Raw genomic sequence first — 21582 nt, forward strand, 5'->3', positions numbered from 1 at the left:
GCAAGAACGACGGCTCGCCTTTGGCTCGTTCGGGTGCTTGTAGTCGTCGTTAAGTGATGCAAAGACCTATTTACAATATTATTTCTTTGGATTTTCTTATACTGTTGTTGAGGATTAGGATTATGAATAGATTAGTGGACTTTTTCGTTTAAAAAAATTCCGGCCACAGCGTTGGATTCGCATTGAGGAGCTGTGGCTACATCGACACTTCGCACTGTTGATCAGGAATGTTCGGCGGATGATGATTTACCACTGAAAATCGGAGTATCTTCAGAGGAGGTGCTTGCTGCAGTTTCCACCTTGTCCATTGCTGCTGGAGGTTATGGTAGTCTGGAGCCTTTCGTGCTCAGGATGATGTTTGCGGTCTAGTTTTTGTTATTGCTAGGTGCAAATTTGGAGGTGCTTAGAGAAAGCCATTCCTTTTATCTGTTTTGTTTTTGCCCCGAGGGCTCTGTTCCGTTCTCTCTGATAGTGGAATCTCAAGCATGATTGTTTCGTATGGAAAAATTAGATTCAACTTTTGCTGATTTGTGACATCTAAAAAAGAAGCTGCTTTCAGATTGTTAGTTTTTTCTTCCAGAGAATACCAAGAACGTATCATACTTTTATAAAAGGTAAATGTTTAAATACAAAGACAATACCTCTCATTGCGAGCAATGAGTGTAGCACGACTCGATCCAAAAAGAGCCACCACTCACACAACAACACAACAAAGATGATTAGGGCATCTCCAGCGGGGCGACGCATATTTATGTCCGTTTGCGTCGGGCACGGACACAAAAAAACGTCCGCATGTCCGCATGCGTCTGTCCGCATACGTCTGTCCTTTCTCCAGCGGCAGAGACGCATTTATTTGACCGCATGCGTGATTAGAGAGGAGAGAGGGAAACATTCTGTTTGTGTGGCTAGGAATAAGCGCATGCGTGATTAAAGGAAAAGAGAGAGGGCTGCATGCAGCCCAACCGGACATAAACGAACGCGCGGACGCGTCGCAGAGACGCATTCCTGTATTTGGTCCACGTTTGCGTCAGGACGGACACTGCGGACGTTTTGCGTCGCTCCGCTGGAAGGCTTTTTTTGTCCGCGCAGACGCAAACGGACGAAAAATGTCCATTTCCATCGCTCCGCTGGAGATACCGTTAGATCTAATTTCATATGCCTGTTGACTAGCACTAGCAGGCGAATCACGCACAAACGTGTGTGACCAAGAATTCCTGAAACAAAAAAAAAAATTCCTGAAACAAACCCATGCACGCGTATGTCGTGAGCCCTAGTTCCTGGACTGAATTCTATACGGATCTCTCGTTAGCCTTGCCCACCCAAATAAGAAGCCCATGTAAGCTGCCATTTCCCACTCCCCGCGCATCCAAACCAGCCCATAGCCGCAGACGCGATGCGGGCCAAAACCGCTACCGCGTCTCGCTCGCGCCCAGACGCGGCGGCGCCCCTGCACCTCGTCTTCGTGCCGTTCCTCGCGCGCAGCCACTTCGCCCCGCTGGCGGCCGCCGCCGCCGCCGCCGCGGCCACATGCGGCGGCAATGGCACCACCAGCGCGGTCATCGTCACCACGCCCTACTTCGCGGCCCTCGCGCCGCCCTCCGTTCTGGTCCGCATGGTGCCGCTCCGCTTCCCGGGCGGACACGCGGACTTCTCCCTGCTCCCGGACGAAGCATCTGCGGCGGCGTTCTTCGCCGCCGCGGAGGCCGCACTGGCGCCGGCTCTCGCGGAGACCATCCTCAACAACACATACAGGCCCGTGGCCGTCGTCTCGGACGCCGTGCTCCACTGGGCGCCCCGCGTCGCCCGCCGGTGCGGCGTCCCGCACGTGACGTTCCACACCATCGGGGCATTCGCGGCGGCGTCCATGCTCGCGGTACACCTCCACGGCCCCGAGGCCTTATCTGACCCCGCCGTCGTCCCCGGCGGCTTCCCCGTACCCGTGAGCCTCCGCGGGGTCCACGTCAACGAGGAGGCTCTGGCGCACCTCCCCCTCTTCCGCGCGGCCGAGGCCAAGAGCTACGCCGTCGCCTTCAACAGCTTCGCGGCGCTCGAGGCCGACTTCGCCGAATACTATCGAACTGTCGATGGCTCTTCCAAGAAGGTGTTCCTCGTCGGTCCCAGACGCCCCGGCACCCCGCGCAGCGAAGCCGCTGCCGCCGCCGGCGCAGAGCGAGACCCCATCCTGCGGTGGCTGGACGACCAGGAAGCCGGGTCGGTGGTGTACGCCTGCTTCGGCAGCACGTGCGGCCTGAGCGCGGACCAGCTCAAGGAGCTGGGCGCCGGGCTGCACGCGTCCGGCGTGCCGTTCCTCTGGGTGATCCCGACGCCGACGGAGGGTATCGGCATGGAGGAGCGCGCGTCCGGGCACGGCATGGTGGTGGCCGGGCGGTGGGCGCCGCAGGCGGAGATCCTGGCGCACCGCGCGGTGGGCGGCTTTGTGAGCCACTGCGGGTGGAACTCGGTGCTGGACGCCGTCTGCGCCGGCGTGCCGCTCGCGACGTGGCCGCTGCGCGCCGAGCAGTTCCTGAACGAGGCGTTCCTCGTGGACGTGCTCCGCGTCGGCGTCCGGGTGAGGGAGGTGGCCAGCAAGGAGGACGTGGAGGCAGTGGTGCCGGCCGACGCGGTGGCGACCGCCGTGGGAAAGCTTGTCGGTGACAGTGAGGATGATGAGGCGGCGGCTAGGAGGGCGAGGGTGCGGGAGCTCGGCGTCGCGGCGCGTGCTGCCATGGCTGAAGGTGGGTCGTCGTGCAGTGACTGGGCACGGCTTGTGGGTGAGCTCAGGGCGTTACACGGGTACAAATGACAATGGTGCACGGACTGGCAAGTGATGGCCGGTTAGTGCCGCCCGAAGCATGATGTGTAGAACGTGCCTGGACATGGAAGCTATAGATCGATAATACTCCGTAAGAGAGAGCTAAATACACCACTAATCCTATTACTCCAAAATGGAGTACTTATTTTCTATGTACATTTTAGTTCCAGTTCCTGCAAAATGGGATGGAGTGACAATGGCGCACTTCTGATCTTGGTTGCGTATATGCTCCTTTTATTGAAATCAAACTTTTAATTATTAGAAAATCCTGAAAAATAATAAATACTTGTATATCTCCATATTATACGAGCGCACGTAATTATTCGTTGAAAACCGATATTTTATGTGCCCTGTGGAAAAAGACAAAAAATGTTTCAAAAAAAGATTTACTTTAGCAAAGAAATTTGTCTTTTTACACAAGTTGCAAAAAAAGTCAGCTTTTGCTGAAATAAGTTTGTGAGAACATAAAATGTGGAGATATGCCCACAACATTTTATTTTGGATTTTTAACATATTTAAATATGATAAAATGCATTTTTATTTTTTAATAATGGAAGAATATGCATAGAGGAGCCAAAACACCATGTCCTATACGGGGAATGCACTTGAAAATGCAGTACTTTATCCACGCTTTATAAGTCTACTATGTTCTTCGAGAAAAACTGTTACCATTAATTTGCTCTAGAAAGTAAAATATAAGATATATGTCAGAAAAATTGTACCATCGAAATCCAATGATATGATTTTTGTGGCATATACTCTCTTTAGCCCATTTGTTCTTAGATAATTAAGTGTGCTTCTAGCTTTTAGAGTAAGTCAATTTTGTAATCTTTGACCAACTTTATTGAAAAAGTAGCAACATATATGACATAATATCTGTATAATATGAAACTACATCTCAAGATGGATCTAGTGATACTAAATTTGTACCATAAATATTGTTACTTTTCTCGTACAATTTTAAGGATCGAGGGGTTAAAGTTTTTCTATATAATAGGCTTACAAACCGGTAAAAAGAGTATATTAATTGTATAGAAAATTGTACATTATGATAATTAAAGGGTATATGGGCAGAGGGGGCAGCGCCATCTCCGCGTGTGCTTGAGGCGGAGGAGGGGGGCGAGGCGAGGAGCAGGCTGTGGTAGCGCGGTGGTGCGGCTAGACGCGACGAGGGGTGTTGTCGACGTCTGTGCGGGGCAAGCTGATCTAGATTCGTTCCGGGCTGGCCACGAGGCAAGGCGGCGATGGGCATCGAGATCCCAGGGCGACGCTCAGGCTCCTCAAGCTGAAGGTGGAGCCCTGGTGGCGACGACGCGACTGGGCCTAGGCTTCGGGTTGTGCCTCTGCCTTCTAATGATCTGCTCTGTGTCTGGCGGCCGAGTGCTCTCTGTTCGGCTTTTTGTCGGTTCCTATCCTCCTCGGCCGCCGAACGGTGGCGTCGGGGCTGCTGGTGCGGTTTTGAATAAAGGTGGTTGTCCTAGGATTCTTCCTGTGCGAAGATGAAGACCTTCCTGAGGCCGGTCCTTCTTGATCTGTCCGGAGTGTTGAGTTCTGGAAGGCTCTGCCGGCGAATGTAACAGTGCACCTTATGCCTTGAGTTTGCTGGATTGTTGGTATTCGGTCGTACGCACCTATACCTTTATTCTGACCGTTTGGTTCTGGAGGGAGCGGCACGAAGATCTTTTCTGTGTTACCATCAGATGACATTATGGTCCGTGGTAAATCGGAGGCGGAGAATATCATGAAGGCCGTATTGGAGGACTAACAATGGAGGTTCGAGTCTTTGTGTTGTTGAGGTACTTGCTTGGTGTTCTGGGTTTCGCACTAACAATATGCAAGTGGAGGTGGCAACACAGGTGAAGTTTAGAGTTTTACCTTTTAGGGTGAAAATCCAAGGTCTGGCCTTAATTGGTTGGGCCTAGCATTGACCTTGTTGAAGACATTGTTTTGAGAGTGTAGACTATCTTTAGGGTGAAAACCTAAGATCTTCTAGTCGGACGACGACGGCGACGCTTATGCACTCTTTTCTTCTCGGAGGCGTCGCTTTTGGAGAGTTTGGAATTCAGCTGTTGTCTTGGTGGTGAATATATTGTTGCTGCTAGAGCTGGAATACCGTAGCGGGACATTTAATTTGTTAGATTTTTTTACTATTTTAAGCTATGTTCACCGGTAATGCTATTCGGGTATTGCGTTGTTGCAGAGATTGAATGTAATTGGTATCTCTCGATACTAACATATTTTCTTTATCAAAAAAATATGTGCTTTCTGAAAAATCTTATATTTGGAACGAAGTTGATACTACATCTGTTCAAGAAATAAATATCTCTAGATTCAGATATATCTAGACACCATTTCACTCTAGATACGTCCGTATCTGAAAAATTGAGACACCCATAACATGGATCGATGTTCCCACTTGCCAGTCCTATGAGCCCACTTGTTGCGCGCACGCCGTCCATGTACCGACGCCGACTCGCCGCGTAAATCCCAATCACGGTACTAACAACAGTAATGTAACAACGAATTAGCATTGAGGACTGCGCTGCTGGTCCAAAAGCAGGTTTAGCTAAGCGAGGCGTCTCGGGAGACCGTGACCGCCATGTGAAACCAGTTCGGGATCGAGGATAGTCGTCTGTTATATTGACAGTATAATATTGACAGTATATATATTCAGCTTAATTATAGGAATCTGCTATGTATGGAGTTTAAAACTAGAATGACTAGATCATGAGTGTGTTATTCTTTCACTAAAGACTTCTATATAGACATAAGTAAAGATAAATTTCAGAACTTTTGGTTACTAATACCTTTTAGAATTTTAGAGCTTCATAACCATTAAACCTTTTTTTTTTGCGAATGCTAACCATTAAACCTTTTAAATGATATCTTTGAAACCGTGCGGATAAAATGCGAACTTCTCTGGAATCTGCTATGTATGGAGTATTCCACTTTTGTGTACACCTAATCAACAATAATGCAGGTCATATATATCTATTCTTGTTTTTTGTATTGAAGAAGCATCACCGGCATGACTTGTAGGCAAAAAAAAAATGTATATGGAGATATACATGGAGAGATTGATTTTTTGTGTGCAAAAAAAGTTTCTTCCGCTTCTTCAGGGGCGGAGCTACACCCCGGGCAACCAGGGCCATGGCCCGGGGCTCAGGCAATTTTTCGGCCAGTTAGCCATAAGGATTTTGTATTTGGCCCTGGGTAGAGCCCAGTACTTGCCCGTATTTTCGGACCCAACATACCTAGCGTGGCCGAAACTATCTGGAAAATGAGCGACTCCGCCTGGCTTCGTCCCCTCGATGGCTGCGGCTGGACGCGCGCCGCCACTTCATCATCGGTCGTCCGGCTAGCTGACCCGGGCCGCACACTCCATGCCCGCCGCTGACCAGCCCTCCCTGGACTATACCCTCCTCCGCGTGACTACTGGCTGGGGCCGCTGAGTGCTTCCGTGCTGGAGCATGGAGCGTTGCAGCTGTTCACTTCTTCCTCTTTAGTCCAGGTTTCACTTATGACTCAGCTGCGGCACCCCTTCTATATCGATTTCAGAAGTAGCAAACATGGATGATACAATTATTTCTATTGATTTCATGCCTTTTTGTGAATTCATTTGTACTTTCTAAATTATTAAAAATTGAGTTAATATTATAACTTTAAATCTTATCAAAATTTTGTGCTATAATATGGGGTTTAAAAAAATTTATTTGCGCTTAGTTTTTGGCCCGGGGTTTGCTTCAATCCTGACTCCGCCACTGCGCTTCTTCATAAATTGCTTCTTTATATATATATAGACGTGTCACACTGCTCGCGTGAACCTAATAATGGTGGATTGACGCTAGTGCTATTCTAGCGCCAAATCGTCACTCTCCTTGACGTTAGCCTCCTCGATTTGGCCGCTGCGAATTTTAGTCTTTTCTGCCAGTCTCTCCACTAATGGATGTATATGGCACCCCCGAACATCTAGATCCGAAATGATTAGGCCGTGTGAGCCTATATTTTCAGCCAGTGCGGCCAAATGCAAGCGTGGCGCGAAGCTTCGCTTCCTTATCGATATCATGGGAGTGTCTAAGTATAGATTTGCATGGTACTGACGGAGCTGGTAAAAGTCATGGTGGCTATGATTGGAGGTTTTGAAGTTATGGCAGCGGGTTGTATTGGATGGGATGAAAACTATGTTGCACAGTTTATACGGTTATGGCTGGCGAGGCGATGTCCTTCTTCATTCCGGACATGCATATGCTCATGTGTGTTTGGTGTTTGATGAGTTGCAGCAACGGCCTACAAGAGATGGTGGCTGCATAAGAGGACTGCATTTTTTGCTGGTGCTACTTGGGTACCGAGTCGAGATTTTTGGCGAAAACCAAATGTGTGACGTTTATTAGTTGTATCTAGCAATGACTTTGGTGAAATGACTGTTTTGAAAACTTAGACTTTCTTCAGGGTGAAAACCTAAGATATTCGATCAAGCGACAACAACGCTTAGGTGTTGTTTTGTCCTTGGAGACGTTGCTTTTGGATAATCTCTTTTATAGCCTTGGTGTTATCTTTTGTGGTGGTTAGAGTTCTGATGTTGAGTGTATTTGATCACTATGACATGGTGTTTTTCTTCCTTTTCTCTTGTTTTTTTATTTTTCGGATGTGTGCATCTTGATGGAATTAGGCATCTTCTTGGTGCAGCAGAGGCTCAGTGTAATTGGTATCATCACGATACTACTATATTCTTTTTAGTCCTCCCGGAGGCGGCATCTCTAAAGACAATGGGTTTTGGGGACTACATAGATATCCTGCATGCAAGAACATTTTCGCAAAAAAAAACATATATAGTCATATTTGTTGCGTGAAAATAGTGTTATAGGATTTTTCATGGTTTTCTTTGACAATTAATACCACGATACATGTATAGTAGCGAGTAGTACATGGTAGAGAGTAGAGACTCACAAGTTATCTCTAGCCACTACAAATAAAGTCGAAATGAACCGAGCAAATATTTTAGGTCTTCGAACTCTTTCTTCTTCCATGATATAATCTTGCATTATTGTAAGGGCAGCGTACCATAGATACCAAAGAAAATACATGTAAATATCAATGAAGGTTCTCCCATAATTTAATTTGAGCCGCAATACTAAGGCTACATGCACACATGCAGTCATTGAAGTAATCAACCAACATCGCGAGGAGTACCAACACCAATATTTCAAGCAACATTAACCGAACTGCCTTGTTAGCGTTGCTGGAAGACAATTATACGAACCACCATTGTCAAATACGTATCATCCGGGATAAAAATTGCGAGGACCATCCTCCTCTTCATGACCTTGATAGAAATTCCAAATTTGATATTGCGAAGCTAGGCCTGAAAGACCGTAACTATAGAAGTTTAATCTCTCAACATCACCATTATCGTTGGGAAGATGATCTTGTGTCGAATGAAGGGCTGAAGATTACTCATTGTAGATGATGCCATCTCAATTATTCGTGGAGGCAAATATTGTAGATGATGACAAGTTTGAACATGAATAAGTGACCTTAAAAAGATGTCACATCAAGACTCGGGTCTGGTGTGTGATTGGTGAAAAATGAGTCAGAGTTGTATGATTCTGTTGGGTAGCAGTCGAGTTGGAATGAAAATGCAACCGTGTCTATCCGGTTGGAGAGCCGTCAAAATCCGTCTACGGGCCATGCTTTGCGGCGGGGACCCCCATCCTAAGAGCGAGGCGAGCACGAGGCCACGACGTGACCCGACTTCCAGAAGTCAATTGCGATAATTCCATTAGTACAAAAATTCCATCTCCCATCCCGATTCGCCATTGCCAGGCTCGAGCGAGCAACGCTTGTCAAACTTGTCTACCCGCCTATTGAAAATTCCCTATCGTCCTTCCTGGCACCTGCTGCCTGCTTCCTTCATCCACGGGCAGTTGGCAGACACTCCCGCTTCCCGTAGCGCATAGGCCTCCTCGCTCTGCGCAAAGTTTATAATCCCGACGCGAGATCAAGAGAGAGATATAGAGAGAGAGAGAACGAGCGCATCGTGCTCGTGTGGCAGAGGTTAAATATGGACATCCTGGATCACTCTGAGGACGAGGAAGAGCGGAGCTACTACGGCAGCGGCAGCAGGTTCGGCTGCAGGTGGCAGAAGCCGAGGTCCAAGAGCCACCACCAGCTGCTGCTCATGGACAGCGTCGGCAACGGCAACGGCAACGGTAACGGCGGCGTGGAGGGGGACGGCGCGTCGGAGGAGCAGGAGATCGTGCCGCTGCCGGAGTACGAGCGGCTGTCCCAGTCGGCGCGCCTCCCGCAGGACCCCGACCCCAAGAACCCGCTGCTGCCGGAGTACCGGGTCGCGTCCCCGCCCCCGCCGCCGCCGCCGATGCCGCGGCCGCAGAAGAAGCCGGCGGCGTGGAGGCTGATCGAGTACGTGCGGTCCAGGAACAAGTCCGGCGTGCCCGGCGGGTGCGGCTCGTCGGACGGCGACTCCAGGAGCTCCGACGGCGAGAAGGAAGGGGAGGAGGGCGCCGGCGAGGAGGGCAAGAAGGAGGAGAAGGGTAAGAAGCGGTCGTCGTGGCTGCCGGACCGCGAGCGCCGGTGGCCGGTGCAGGGGTTCTACTAGCTAGGGTGGCCGGGTCTCCGTCCGCGTGTCGTTCGACTTGTCGTCGTCGTTGTCTTTTTTCCTTTTTTTTTCTTCTTTTCTTCGATTCGACTACGCGGTAAAACTAATGACGTGGATTTCCGTTGGCCTTACAAAGTTGGTTGCTTGTGGAATGAAAGCTGCGTATGCGCGCTTTGCTTACGCATGCTGTAATTTGCAAAGTGCAAGCATTCTCAGTGCCTACGTGTCCACATTCCCGCGTGCGAAAGTTGAGAAGAAAAAACAACGTGTTGAAGACGAATGTCTGCTACACACCTAATTTCAGTCAACAACGTTTACAGCCATTTCTCTGGTCTTGCAAGAACAGGAGTACAAAGTAAGGAGGGTTGCGTGTGTTATCCCCCAACACAACTGAGTACATGTTGATGTGCTCCTCGAGAGAAATCGAGGTGTAAACGTCAAAAAATGACCTCATCTAAAAAATTCAACATGAATTAACCCTATCTTGAAGACAAGATAACCCTTTTTCAGCAGGTTATCTTCGGCAGGTAGGAGCTCACACTAGAGCTCGCACTGCCCGGGACGACGATGCATCCCCCCTAGCTGAGATGCTCATCCCACCTCAAAACACCCGGAAAAAATCTCGCCACCACCACCAAAACAGAAGGAGGTATGTAGGCTCCAAAGCGACGTCTTAAGCAAGGGCATGGTGCCAAAGTACTGTCGCTGCCCAATCGGAATTGGATCTGGGGTTTCAGGGTGTCTGTGTGGCTGCTATACTTCTCTCCTAACAATTTGTGATCTTTTAATTGGTTCATGTGGGTGGGTGTTTCTTAGTTTGTTACCTTTGCATAGTATGCGATATTTTCTTTCTCTGTTCTACATGTGTTGTTGCCAATAACGACGTTTTCCTATCTTGCTCACTGCAAGTATACATTCGCTCACGTTGTTTTTTTTCTCGTTTATGACCATCATTCGTGTCCGTTTCTTGGAAGGCATGTGGATTGTTCGCGAGTCTCGATGGTGAGGTTGGTGTTGGTCATTTTCTCCATTCAATTTCTAGTTCGTTTATGCTTATATGTTTGGCAACTAACTCAACCACTGCCTCAAGGATCTCCCTATCTTATTGCTCACAGATATCGTGGGTTAAGAGGTTTCAGTTGTGTCTCTGTGGTTGATGATGGCGGTGAAACGGTAACCCTAGCCTCCCGAGCCGACAAAGGCGACTCCAGAGGCACTGCTACCACCACCACCTTAGGAGCCACTCGTGTGCCACCCCATTCACCCCGACCCCATTGTAGGAGGCCGCCCGATCGTCAGATGGCGGCGACGGGGATTGATGACCCACAAGTATAGGGGGTGTATCGTAGTACTTTCGATAAATAAGAGTGTCGAACCTAACGAGGAGCAGAAGGTGTTGACAAGCAGTTTCGATGAAGGATTCACTGTAAATGCTCACAGACAAGTATTCAGGGGGTTTTGATATAGCAGATAAATAAAGTACAAGTAAATAAAATGTGAGAGTAATAGTTGCAGCGAGTGGCCCAATCCTTTTTAGCACAAAGGACAAGCCGGTTTGTTTACTTATGATGACCAAACGTTCTTGAGGACACACGGGAATTTAGTCTAGTGCTTTTGCTTCATATAGTTGATTAATCTTCATTGTTTTGATAAGTGTTGTGTGGGTGAACCTATGCTAATGCATCGCCCTTCCTAGGACTAATACATACTTGTGATTATACCCCTTGCAAGCATCCGCAAATACAAGAAAGTAATTAAGATAAATCTAACCACAGCCTTAAACTCTGAGATCCTGTTATCCCTCCTGCATCGATATACCAACGGGGGTTCAGGTTGTTGTCACTCCGGCAACCCACAATTAGCAAACGAATACAAGATGCATTCCCCTAGGACCATAAAGGTGAAGTATCATGTAGTCGAAGTTCACATGACACCACTAGAAGAATAACACCACAACTTAAATATCAAACCATTAAATATTACTCAACATAGTTCACTACTAACATTTAGACTTCACCCATGTCCTCAAGAACTAAAGGAACTACTCACGAGACATCATATGGAACATGATCAGAGGTGATATGATGATGAATAACAATCTGAACATAAACCTTGGTTCAATGGTTTCACTCAATAGCATCAATAACAAGGAGTAATCAATACCGGGAGAGTTTCCCCTATGAAGTTATCAAGATTCAACCCTAGATGTTACAGCGGAGACGAGGTGCAGCGATGGAGATGATGGTGTCGGCGGTGGAGATGATGGTGATGATGATCCCAATGAAGTCCAGCTCGATGACGGTGACGATGGCGTCGATTTCCCCCTCCGGGAGGGAATTTCCCCGGGGATTTCAGCCTGCCGGTGAGCTCTTTTCTCTCTGGTGTTTTCCGCCCCGCAGAGGCGGCTGTGTCTATTCTCGATTATCCCCCGTACCTTAGGTTTTCGGGTAGATGAAGTACGCGAAAGAGAGGCGGCCGAGGGGGGCTGTGGGCCCCCTCCCCACAAGGCGGCGCGGCCAGGGTGGAGCCCGCGCCGGCCTATGGGGGGGCCATGGAGGCCCTCCTCGGCCCCTCCTTTTGGCTGGCTCCTTCTTCTAGAGAAATAAGACCTTCGGTGTAATTTCTGTCAGTTGTTGATCTTCATAAATATTGCATTCTGACGGTGCTTTTTCAGCAGAATCCTGACTCCGGTGAGTGATTCTCCAATAATCATGAAACATGCAAAATAGGTAAAATAACATAAGTATCATCTCTAAATATGAAATATATCAATGAATAACAGTAAATTATGATATAAATTAGTGATGCAAAATGGACGTATCAACTCCCCCAAGCTTAGACTTCGCTTGTCCCCAAGCGAAACTGAACTCAGTAAACAAGACCACATGTTTATGGAGTGAAGAGTCGATAAATAAAATACGGACAAGAAGCATCACATTAATTCACACAAGACATTCTAGTGAACAACTTCCTCATATAATTCAACTTGAAACAAGTAGAATGAAATCAGAAATAAAGGTGCATAGGAAATCATAGTTGGTGATGGCAAACTTCGTTCTTGGTCAAAGAACAATTAACAGATTGTACTTATCTGTCGAGCAGCGCTCTTATATTAAATATTATACGGCAAAACTTGCATACTCAATCATAATAATTTCCTCATAATCATTGATAACTTTCAAAGCTATATTCATTCGGATAAAACTTGTACTAAACAAGGAAGAATAAAAGACATGATTAAATGGATCACAATATAAATGGTTGGATCACAACAACTCAATTGCTTGCTTAGGATAGAGGGAAATAGGTTTACTGACTCAACATAAAGCAAAAGATAGGCCATTCGCAGAGGGAAGCAGGGATTAAATCATGTGCTAGAGCTTTTTAAGTTTTGAAATCATATAGAGAGCATAAAAGTAAAGTTTGAGAGGTGTTTGTTGTTGTCAACGAATGGTAGTGGGTACTCTAACCCCCTTGCCAAACAAACTTCCAAAGAGCGGCTCCCATGAAGGACGTTATCTCTACCAGCAAGGTAGATCATCCATCTTCTCTTTTGTTTACACATGTACTTTAGTTTATTTAAGGATGACACTCCTCCCAACCTTTGCTTTCACAAGCCATGGCTAACCGAATCATTGGGTGCCTTCCAACATTTCACATACCATGGAGGAGTGTCTATTGCAAAATTAAGTTGCTTACTGATGAATCAGGGCAAAACAAGTGAAGAGAATTATTAATGAAAGTTAATTAATTGGGGCTGGGAACCCCGTTGCCAGCTCTTTTTGCAAAATTATTGGATAAGCGGATGTGCCACTAGTCCATTGGTGAAAATCTTCCCAACAAGACTGAAAGGTAAAACACCACATACTTCCTCATGAGCTATAAAACATTGACACAAATAAGGGATGATAACTTTTGAATTGTTTAAAGGTAGCACATGAAGTATTTACTTGAAATGGCAGGGAAATACCACATAGTAGGTAGTTATGGTGGACACTGATGGCATAGGTTTGGTTTAAGGGTTTGGATGCACGAGAAGCATTCCCTCTCAGTACAGGTCTTTGGCTAGCAAGGTTGGTTAGCAAGCATAAGATTTGAAGGAAACAAACAAATATACATATGATAGAAACAATCATGCATCTTTCTTGTAAGCACAAATAATTTTAACTTCTGAATACTAAGCTCATAGCTAACAAGAAAGAAAGATAATGAAATAACATATCTATATGTATTTCCTCTTTTCTACTTAAACTCAAAGTGTTGTTGCTATTGACCAATGCTAAGTTTGCCAAAACCAAATAGATTTACTCAATGCTCCCAAAGTGATACCAATACTAACAACAAGATCAATCATATAATAGAGATTGCAAACTAAAATAAGGTGTGCAATATGTAAATGATAAAACTTCTCATTAATATTCCATAACGATAACTCGCACCAAGGGATACATAGATAACCAAGTAAAGAGAGATACTTCCACACTGCAACCATCTTATATGATAACTTCCCTACTCATGATATGACACTACTTGATAGTAAAAAGATAAAAGATAGTGATGAGGCTCTTGATGACCCACAAGTATAGGGGATCGCAACAGTCTTCGCGGGAAGTAAAACCCAATTTATTGATTCGACACAAGGGGAGACAAAGAATACTTGAAAGCCTTAACAGCGGAGTTGTCAATTCAGCTGCACCTGGAAACAGTACTTGCTCGCAAGAGTTTATCAAGTAGGTAACAGCTTTATAGAAGTAGCAATAGTGAAATAATAGCAACGAGAGTAACAAAGACAAGCAGTAGTGATTATGGTAAACAAGCAGGATTAAAATACTGTAGGCACAGGGATGGATGAACGGGCGTTGCATGGATGAGAGAAACTCATGTAACAATCAAAGCAGTGCATTTGTAGATAATAATAAAACGGTATCCAAGTACTAATCAATCAATAGGCATGTGTTCCATATTTAGTCGTACGTGCTCGCAATGAGAAACTTGCACAACATCTTTTGTCCTACCAGCCGGTGGCAGCCGGGCTTCTAGGGAATCTATCGGAAATTAAGGTACTCCTTTTAATAGAGCACCGGAGCAAAGCATTAACACTCCGTGAACACATGTGATCCTCATATCACCGCCTTCCCCTTCGGTTGTCCCAATTTCTATCACTTTGGGGCCTCGGGTTCCGGACAAGCAATACGTGTATACAACTTGCAGGTAAGATCATAAAGCAATGAATATCATCATGAATTGATAACATGTTCAGATCCGAGATCATGGCACTCGGGCCCTAGTGACAAGCATTAAGCATAACAAGTTGCAACAATATCATAAAAGTACCAATTACGTGACACTAGGCACTATGCCCTAACAATCTTATGCTATTACATGACCAATCTCATCCAATCCCTACCATCCCCTTCATCCTACAGCGGGGGAATTACTCACACATGGATGGGGGAAACATGGATGGTCGATGGAGAGGCGTCGGTGGTGATGATGGCGATGATCTCCTCCAATTCCCCGTCCCGGCGGAGTGCCAGAACGGAGTTTCTGGTCCCGAGACGAAGTTTCGCGACGGTGGCGGTGTACTGGATCTCTTCTAGCGATTTTTTCTGACCCCCGTGCGTTTTTAGGTCGAAGACGTTAAGTAGTCCAGAGGAGGGCGTCGGGGGCCAGCCGAGGCGGCCACACAACAGGGCGGCGCGCCCCCCTCCTGGGCCGCGCCGACCTAGTGTGTGGGGGCCTCGGGCCTCCACCTGGCTTGCCCTTCTGGCTCCGTAATTCTTCTGGGAAAATAAGACCTTTTGCATAAATTCCGAGGATTTTCCTAAAAGTTGGATTTCTGCACAAAAACGAGACACCAGAGCAATTCTACTGAAAACAGCGTTAGTCCGTGTTAGTTGCATCCAAAATACACAAATTAGAGGCAAAACAATAGCAAAAGTGTTCGGGAAAGTAGATACGTTTTGGACGTATCAACTCCCCCCAAGCTTAGGTTATTGCTTGTCCTCAAGCAATTCAGTTAACAACTAAGTGCGATAAAAGAACTTTCACGAACACATTTGTTCATATGATGTAAATATTCTCATGATATGGCAAGTACTTAAGCAATTCATAATAGGGTACATGCAAATAAAATCATCTAATAGCTATGTCAATCATGGAAAAGGTACCAACAAATTAATAATGAGCATCATGAATCATGTCTATCAGCAGGATTGCAATGTTCATAGAATGATATGATAAAGTGGTATCTCGCTTGCCCGTATTTTTACAGCAAAACATAAATGCTCGGGCACCTTTGAAGTTCATGGGAAGACTGGAAGTAGAGATTATCAAAGATAAAATCATCAAAGTTATACCACAATTAATCACATTTTGGGACAAGCATATTATACTAAGAATGACAATTGTGCTCTCAAGAAAGTGCTCAAAGAAAGGATGAAGACTTAATGTAAAAGTAAAAGATTGACCCTTCGCAGAGGGAAGCAGGGATTAACATGTGCTAGAGCTTTTCATTTGTAAAACAGGAATAAAATTATTTTGAGAGGTGTTTGTTGTTGTCAACGAATGATAGTGGGTACTCTAACTACCTCGTCAACCAGACTTTCAAGAGCGGATCCCATGAAGGACGTTATCTCTACCAAGCAAGGTAAATCATCCCTCTTCTCTTTTGTTTACACACGTACTTTAGTTTCATTATGGATGACACTCCCCCAACCTTTGCTTACACAAGCCATGGCTAACCGAATCCTCGGGTGCCTTCCATCGATCACATACCATGGAGGAGTGTCTATTTGCAATTTAAGTTGCTTACTGATAAATCAGGGCAAAACATGTGAAGAGAATTATTAATGAAAGTTGATTAATTGGGGCTGGGAACGCCGTTGCCAGCTCTTTTTGCAAAATTATTGGATAAGCGGATGTGCCACTAGTCCATTATGAAAGTCTTTCAGGAGTAAATGACAAGATTGAAAGATAAACACCACATATTTCCTCATGAGCTATAAAACATTGACACTAATTGAGAAGCATTTTGAAGGTTTGAAGGTAGCACATGAGAATTTACTTGGAATGGTTTGAAATGCCATGCATAGGTATTTATGGTGGACACTTTGGAATAACTTGGTTTTCAGGGGTTTGGAAGCACGAGCAGCGTTCCCGCTCAGTACAAGTGAAGGTTAGCGATAGACCGGGAAGCGACAATCAAGAGAGCAGTAACCGTCATAATCATGCTTGCGACAAAATAAATTAACGGAGGCATAAAAGTGATACAAGAACTCCGAGGTAAAGTAAATCATCGAGGCTTAATTGACTTTTTGTTCAGTCATATGCATGCGTGAGCATGTGCCAAGTTGATTCAAGTGAATTATTCAGAGGAGGATACCACAATGTCATACCTATCTATGAATAAAGCAATGCAAGCAAATATTTATGATATGCTACGCATATTAATAAATTGGAGCTAATCATGAGAGATCTTGAACTACTAGACTTTCTTAAATGACATATACCTCACATGAACCTACTAAGCATGCTCACGTGGATGAGTATATGTAAAAAAATGAAAACAAATAGAGTTCATACCAGCCTCTCACCACAATCGGATTGTCATAGATCGTCATTATTGCCTTTTCACTTGTGTAGCTTGAATAATATGGAATGAAAACCACGCTCCAGCCACCGAAGACCATTGAACTCATAATGAACTTTACAAAACCAAAGAAGAACAACAAATATTTTTGGTGTTTTCGAATTAGAGACAAGAACAAAAGGAGACAATCAAACAAAGCAAAATCTTTTTGGATTATCTTATAGCAAACCAACGATAGCAAATAAAGCAAAATAAAAGCAAGAAACCAAGATAAACAAAAGGTAAAGAGAAACAATAGAAATATTTTTGGTCTTTTTGTGTTTTAGGAAAGGAACAAAGCAAAAACAAGAAGATGAAAACTAAAAGAGTTACATAAACACAAAGCAGCAGAAATTCGTCAATCTTGACAGCAGTATAGTAATAGATTTTTAAGAAATTCTTCCGCTGCTCAGCTCGAAAAGTGTTCAACTAATGAAAGTTATATAATAACCTGGGGAACATGCACAAAAATTGGCTTCGCAAAATAACGTTCTGGCTGTTTTTGAAAATATTTTTGGTATCAGTCCAGAATCTGTTTTCAATCAGCACTTCCCCAAAAATCATCTCCCTCTTATTAGAAAACCACTTTAAGAAGCTAAACAAGTATGTACAAGTATCCAGCAACTATAATATGCAAAGAATGAGTGATGCCGGTATACCTCCCCCCAAGCTTAGGCTTTTGGCCTAAGTGGAGATCAATCCCATGGTGCCTCTTTGAAAAATAAGACCAACGGTATAATTTTTGTGAATTTTTGAAGACTTTGAAAAATGCACATTTCTGGGTATTAAATTTATTATTACTGGGCAGAAAAAGATTTTGAAATCTCTATATAACTAAAGAACTTTGCAAAACAAAAATGCTACAGCAAGTAGATCAAGTGGAGGAAGAAAGAGATGTTGTTTAGCTCCTCTATGCATATAAAATGAATTTGTTAACAAGGTTGATCAAGTCTTGCCACCAAATAAATTTTACATAGCATAAGAAGAATTAAACCTCAAATCAATCATGTTACCTTGTATTGTATTGATATGGATCCAATCACAAGAGTTTGATATTCTTCTTTAGGCTCATATATAGGACAATCAATAGTTCCCACTTTGATGGTTCTCACATTAGAAATTGTATTAACTCCACATACTTTATCAATCCTCTTGGGAAAATAAACGGTATGCTCCTTGTCATCGACATTGAAAGTAACTTTTCCTTTATTGCAATCAATAACAGCCCCTCGCGGTGTTAAGAAAAGGTCTCCCAAGAATAATAGACATATTATCATCTTCGTGCATTTCCAACACAACAAAATCAGTTAATATCAAGCAATTATTAGTAACTTGAACAGGAACATCCTCACATATACCAACAGGAATAGCAGTAGATTTATCATCCGTTTGCAAAGATATATCAGTTGGTATCAACTTATCTAAATAAAGTCTCTTATAAAGAGAAAAAGGCATAACATTAACACCTGCTCCCAAATCACATAGAGTAGTTCTAACATAATTATTCTTAATTTAACAGGGAATAGTCGGTATACCTGGTTTGCCAAGCTTCTTTGGAACCTTACCATTGAAAGAGTAATTAGCAAGCATAGTGGAAATCTCCTCATTAGGAATTTTCCTTTTGTTAGAGACAATATCTTTCATATACTTTGAATAAGGAGGCAATTTAATAGCATCAGTCAAAGGGATTTGTAGGAATAAAGGTTTCATCCAATCGCAAAATTTATTATAATGTTCTTCTTCCTTTGATTTTAATTTCTTATCAGGAAAAGGCATTTGCTTTTGAACCCAAGGTTCTCTTTCATTACCATGTTTCTTAGCAATAAAATCTTCTTTAGTATACTTTTTATTTTTAGCATGCTTTTCAGTGTTCTTCTTCAACCTCTTCTTTATCGAAGCATCATTCTTATCATTATCTTTATCATGTTGATTACCACTTTCAGCTTCAGAGATCGAAATAGAAATACTATTAGGATCATTAACAGTGCTCGGAGGATTCTACAACAGCTTTATGTTTCTTTTTCTTTTTCTTAGATGGAGCACTAGTTTCAGTTCGTTGAGAATCTTGTTCAACTCTTTTGGGATGCCCTTCAGGATATAGAGGATCCTAGGTAGAAACACCGCCTCTAGTTGTTACTTCATAAGCATGTTTTTCTTTAGAATTATTTTTTAACAAGTCATTTTGCACTTTAGTGAGTTGATCAATTTGAGTTTGAACCATATGAAAATGTTTACAAAGTATCTTAACATCATTGGAGGTTCTCTCCACAATACCATGCAATTCACTAATAGCTCGAGAATTTTCCATTAAATGATTCTCTACTCTCATATTAAAATTATTTTGCTTAACAATATAATTATCAAACTCATCTAAGCATTGAGCAGGAGGTTTTGAATACGGAATATCTTCCCTAGTAAAGCGTTCAAGAGAGTGTACCTCAATCATGGATGAAGGGGGAGTAATCTTGCATAAATCTTCTATGGGAGGTAAATTCTTCACATCTTCGGATTTAATACCTTTCTCTTTCAGAGATTTCTTGGCTTCCCTCATATCTTCATCATTTAATTTAATCATCCCTCTCTTCTTCAATATCGGTGTCGGGGTTGGTTCAGGTGTAGACCAATCATCATGATTCTGGCCTATTCTAGCCAATAATTCTTCAACGTCGTCTGGAGTTCTTTTCCTGAAAACACAACCAGCACAACTATACAGGTATGCCCTAGACTCAATGGTTAGTCCACTATAAAATATATCAAGTAAATCATGCTTTTCCAAATCATGTTCAGGCCGAGCTCTAATAAGAGAGCAAAATCTAGCCCAAGCCTCAGGCAATTTATCTCCATCTTCCTAATCAAAATTATAAATTCTCTGCAAAGCAATATGTTGAGCACTAGCAGGAAAGTATTTCCGGAAGAAAACATCAAGCAATTCTTTTGGACTATTAATAGAATCAGGTGGCAAACTATTATACCAAGTTTTAGCATCATCCTTTAATGAGAAAGGGAAAATTTTAGCAACGAAATAAGTACGCTTCTTAACATCATCAGAAAACAAGCTACTCATAGTAGATAGCTCAATCATGTGTTCTACATCACTTTCTTTTTCAGTACCACAAAAAGGTGTTTTCTCAACAATAGATATATGAGACAAATCAAGAGAAAAATCATAATCCTTATCCTTAATGTTTATAGGAGTGATGTCTACGGGTGCTTCTATTCTTGTAGACAGTGTTGGGCCTCCAAGAGCAGAGGTTTGTAGAACAGCAGCAAGTTTCCCTTAAGTGGATCACCCAAGGTTTATCGAACTCAGGGAGGAAGAGGTCAAAGATATCCCTCTCATGCAACCCTGCAACCACAAAGCAAGAAGTTTCTTGTGTCCCCAACACACCTAATAGGTGCACTAGTTCGGCGAAGAGATAGTGAAATACAAGTGGTATGAACGAATATGAGTAGTAGTATCGGCGCCAGAAAAGTGCTTGCTGACGTGTTGATGGTATTAATATTGCAGGAAGTAAAGATGCAGTAAACAGTAAACAAGCAGCGATAGCAGTATTTAGGAACAAGGCCTAGGGATCATACTTTCACTAGTGGACACTCTCAACATTGATCACATAACAGAATAAATAGATAGATGCTAGACTCTACACCCTCTTGTTGGATGATGAGCACCACTAATCGTGTAGGATTACACGAACCCTCAATGCCGGAGTTAACAAGCTCCACAATATTCAATGTTCATATTTAAATAACCTTAGAGTGCATGACAGATCAACATAACCAAACCAAGTACTAACATAGCATGCACACTGTTACCTTCACACTACGAAAGGAGGAATAGATCACATCAATACTATCGTAGCAATAGTTAACTTCATAATCTACAAGAGATCACAATCATAGCCCACACCAAGTACTACACGATGCACACACTGTCACCATTACACCGTGCAGGAGGAATAAACTACTTTAATAACATCACTAGAGTAGCACACAGATAAATTGTGATACAAAACACATTGCAATCATAAAGAGATATAAATAAGCACTTCACTATGCCATTCATAACAGTGAATAAGTATTCTGTGAAATATAGCCTAAGATACCCACACGGTGCACACACTGTCACCTTTACACACGTGGGACAAGGAGTCTCCGGAGATCACATAAGTAAAACCCACTTGACTAGCACAATGACATCTAGATTGCAAGCATCATCATATGAATCTCAATCATGTAAGGCAGCTCATGAGATTATTGTATTGAAGCACATAGGAGAGAGATTAACCACATAGCTACCGGTACAGCCCCGAGCCTCGATGGAGAACTACTCCCTCCTCATGGGAGACAGCAGCGTTGATGAAGATGGCGGTGGTGTCGATGGAGGAGCCTTCCGGGGCACTTCCCCGTCCCGGCGGCGTGCCGGAACAGAGACTCCTGTCCCCCAGATCTTGGCTTCGCGATGGCGGCGGCTCTGGAAGGTTTTCTCTGGTTTCGTCGAACGTGTCGAGGTTTTTAGGTCAGGGA

At 44.0% G+C, this 21582-nt stretch overlaps 2 protein-coding genes across 2 annotated transcripts; both read left to right on the top strand.

The window, feature by feature from the left end:
• Positions 1 to 1393: 1393 nt before the first annotated feature.
• Positions 1394 to 2803, top strand: LOC124697273 (UDP-glycosyltransferase 73C7-like). Its single transcript, XM_047229888.1, has one exon. It carries the CDS (start codon positions 1394 to 1396, stop codon positions 2801 to 2803), a length of 1410 nt encoding a protein of 469 aa, XP_047085844.1.
• A 6070-nt stretch (positions 2804 to 8873) lies between these two features.
• On the top strand, positions 8874 to 9489 carry LOC124697274. Its single transcript, XM_047229889.1, has one exon. It carries the CDS (start codon positions 8874 to 8876, stop codon positions 9426 to 9428), a length of 555 nt encoding a protein of 184 aa, XP_047085845.1. The 3' UTR covers positions 9429 to 9489.
• The last annotated feature ends 12093 nt before the right edge of the window (positions 9490 to 21582 follow it).

The sequence above is a fragment of the Lolium rigidum genome, chromosome 3 (assembly GCF_022539505.1).
Source record: "Lolium rigidum isolate FL_2022 chromosome 3, APGP_CSIRO_Lrig_0.1, whole genome shotgun sequence".
Lineage (NCBI taxonomy): Eukaryota > Viridiplantae > Streptophyta > Magnoliopsida > Poales > Poaceae > Lolium > Lolium rigidum.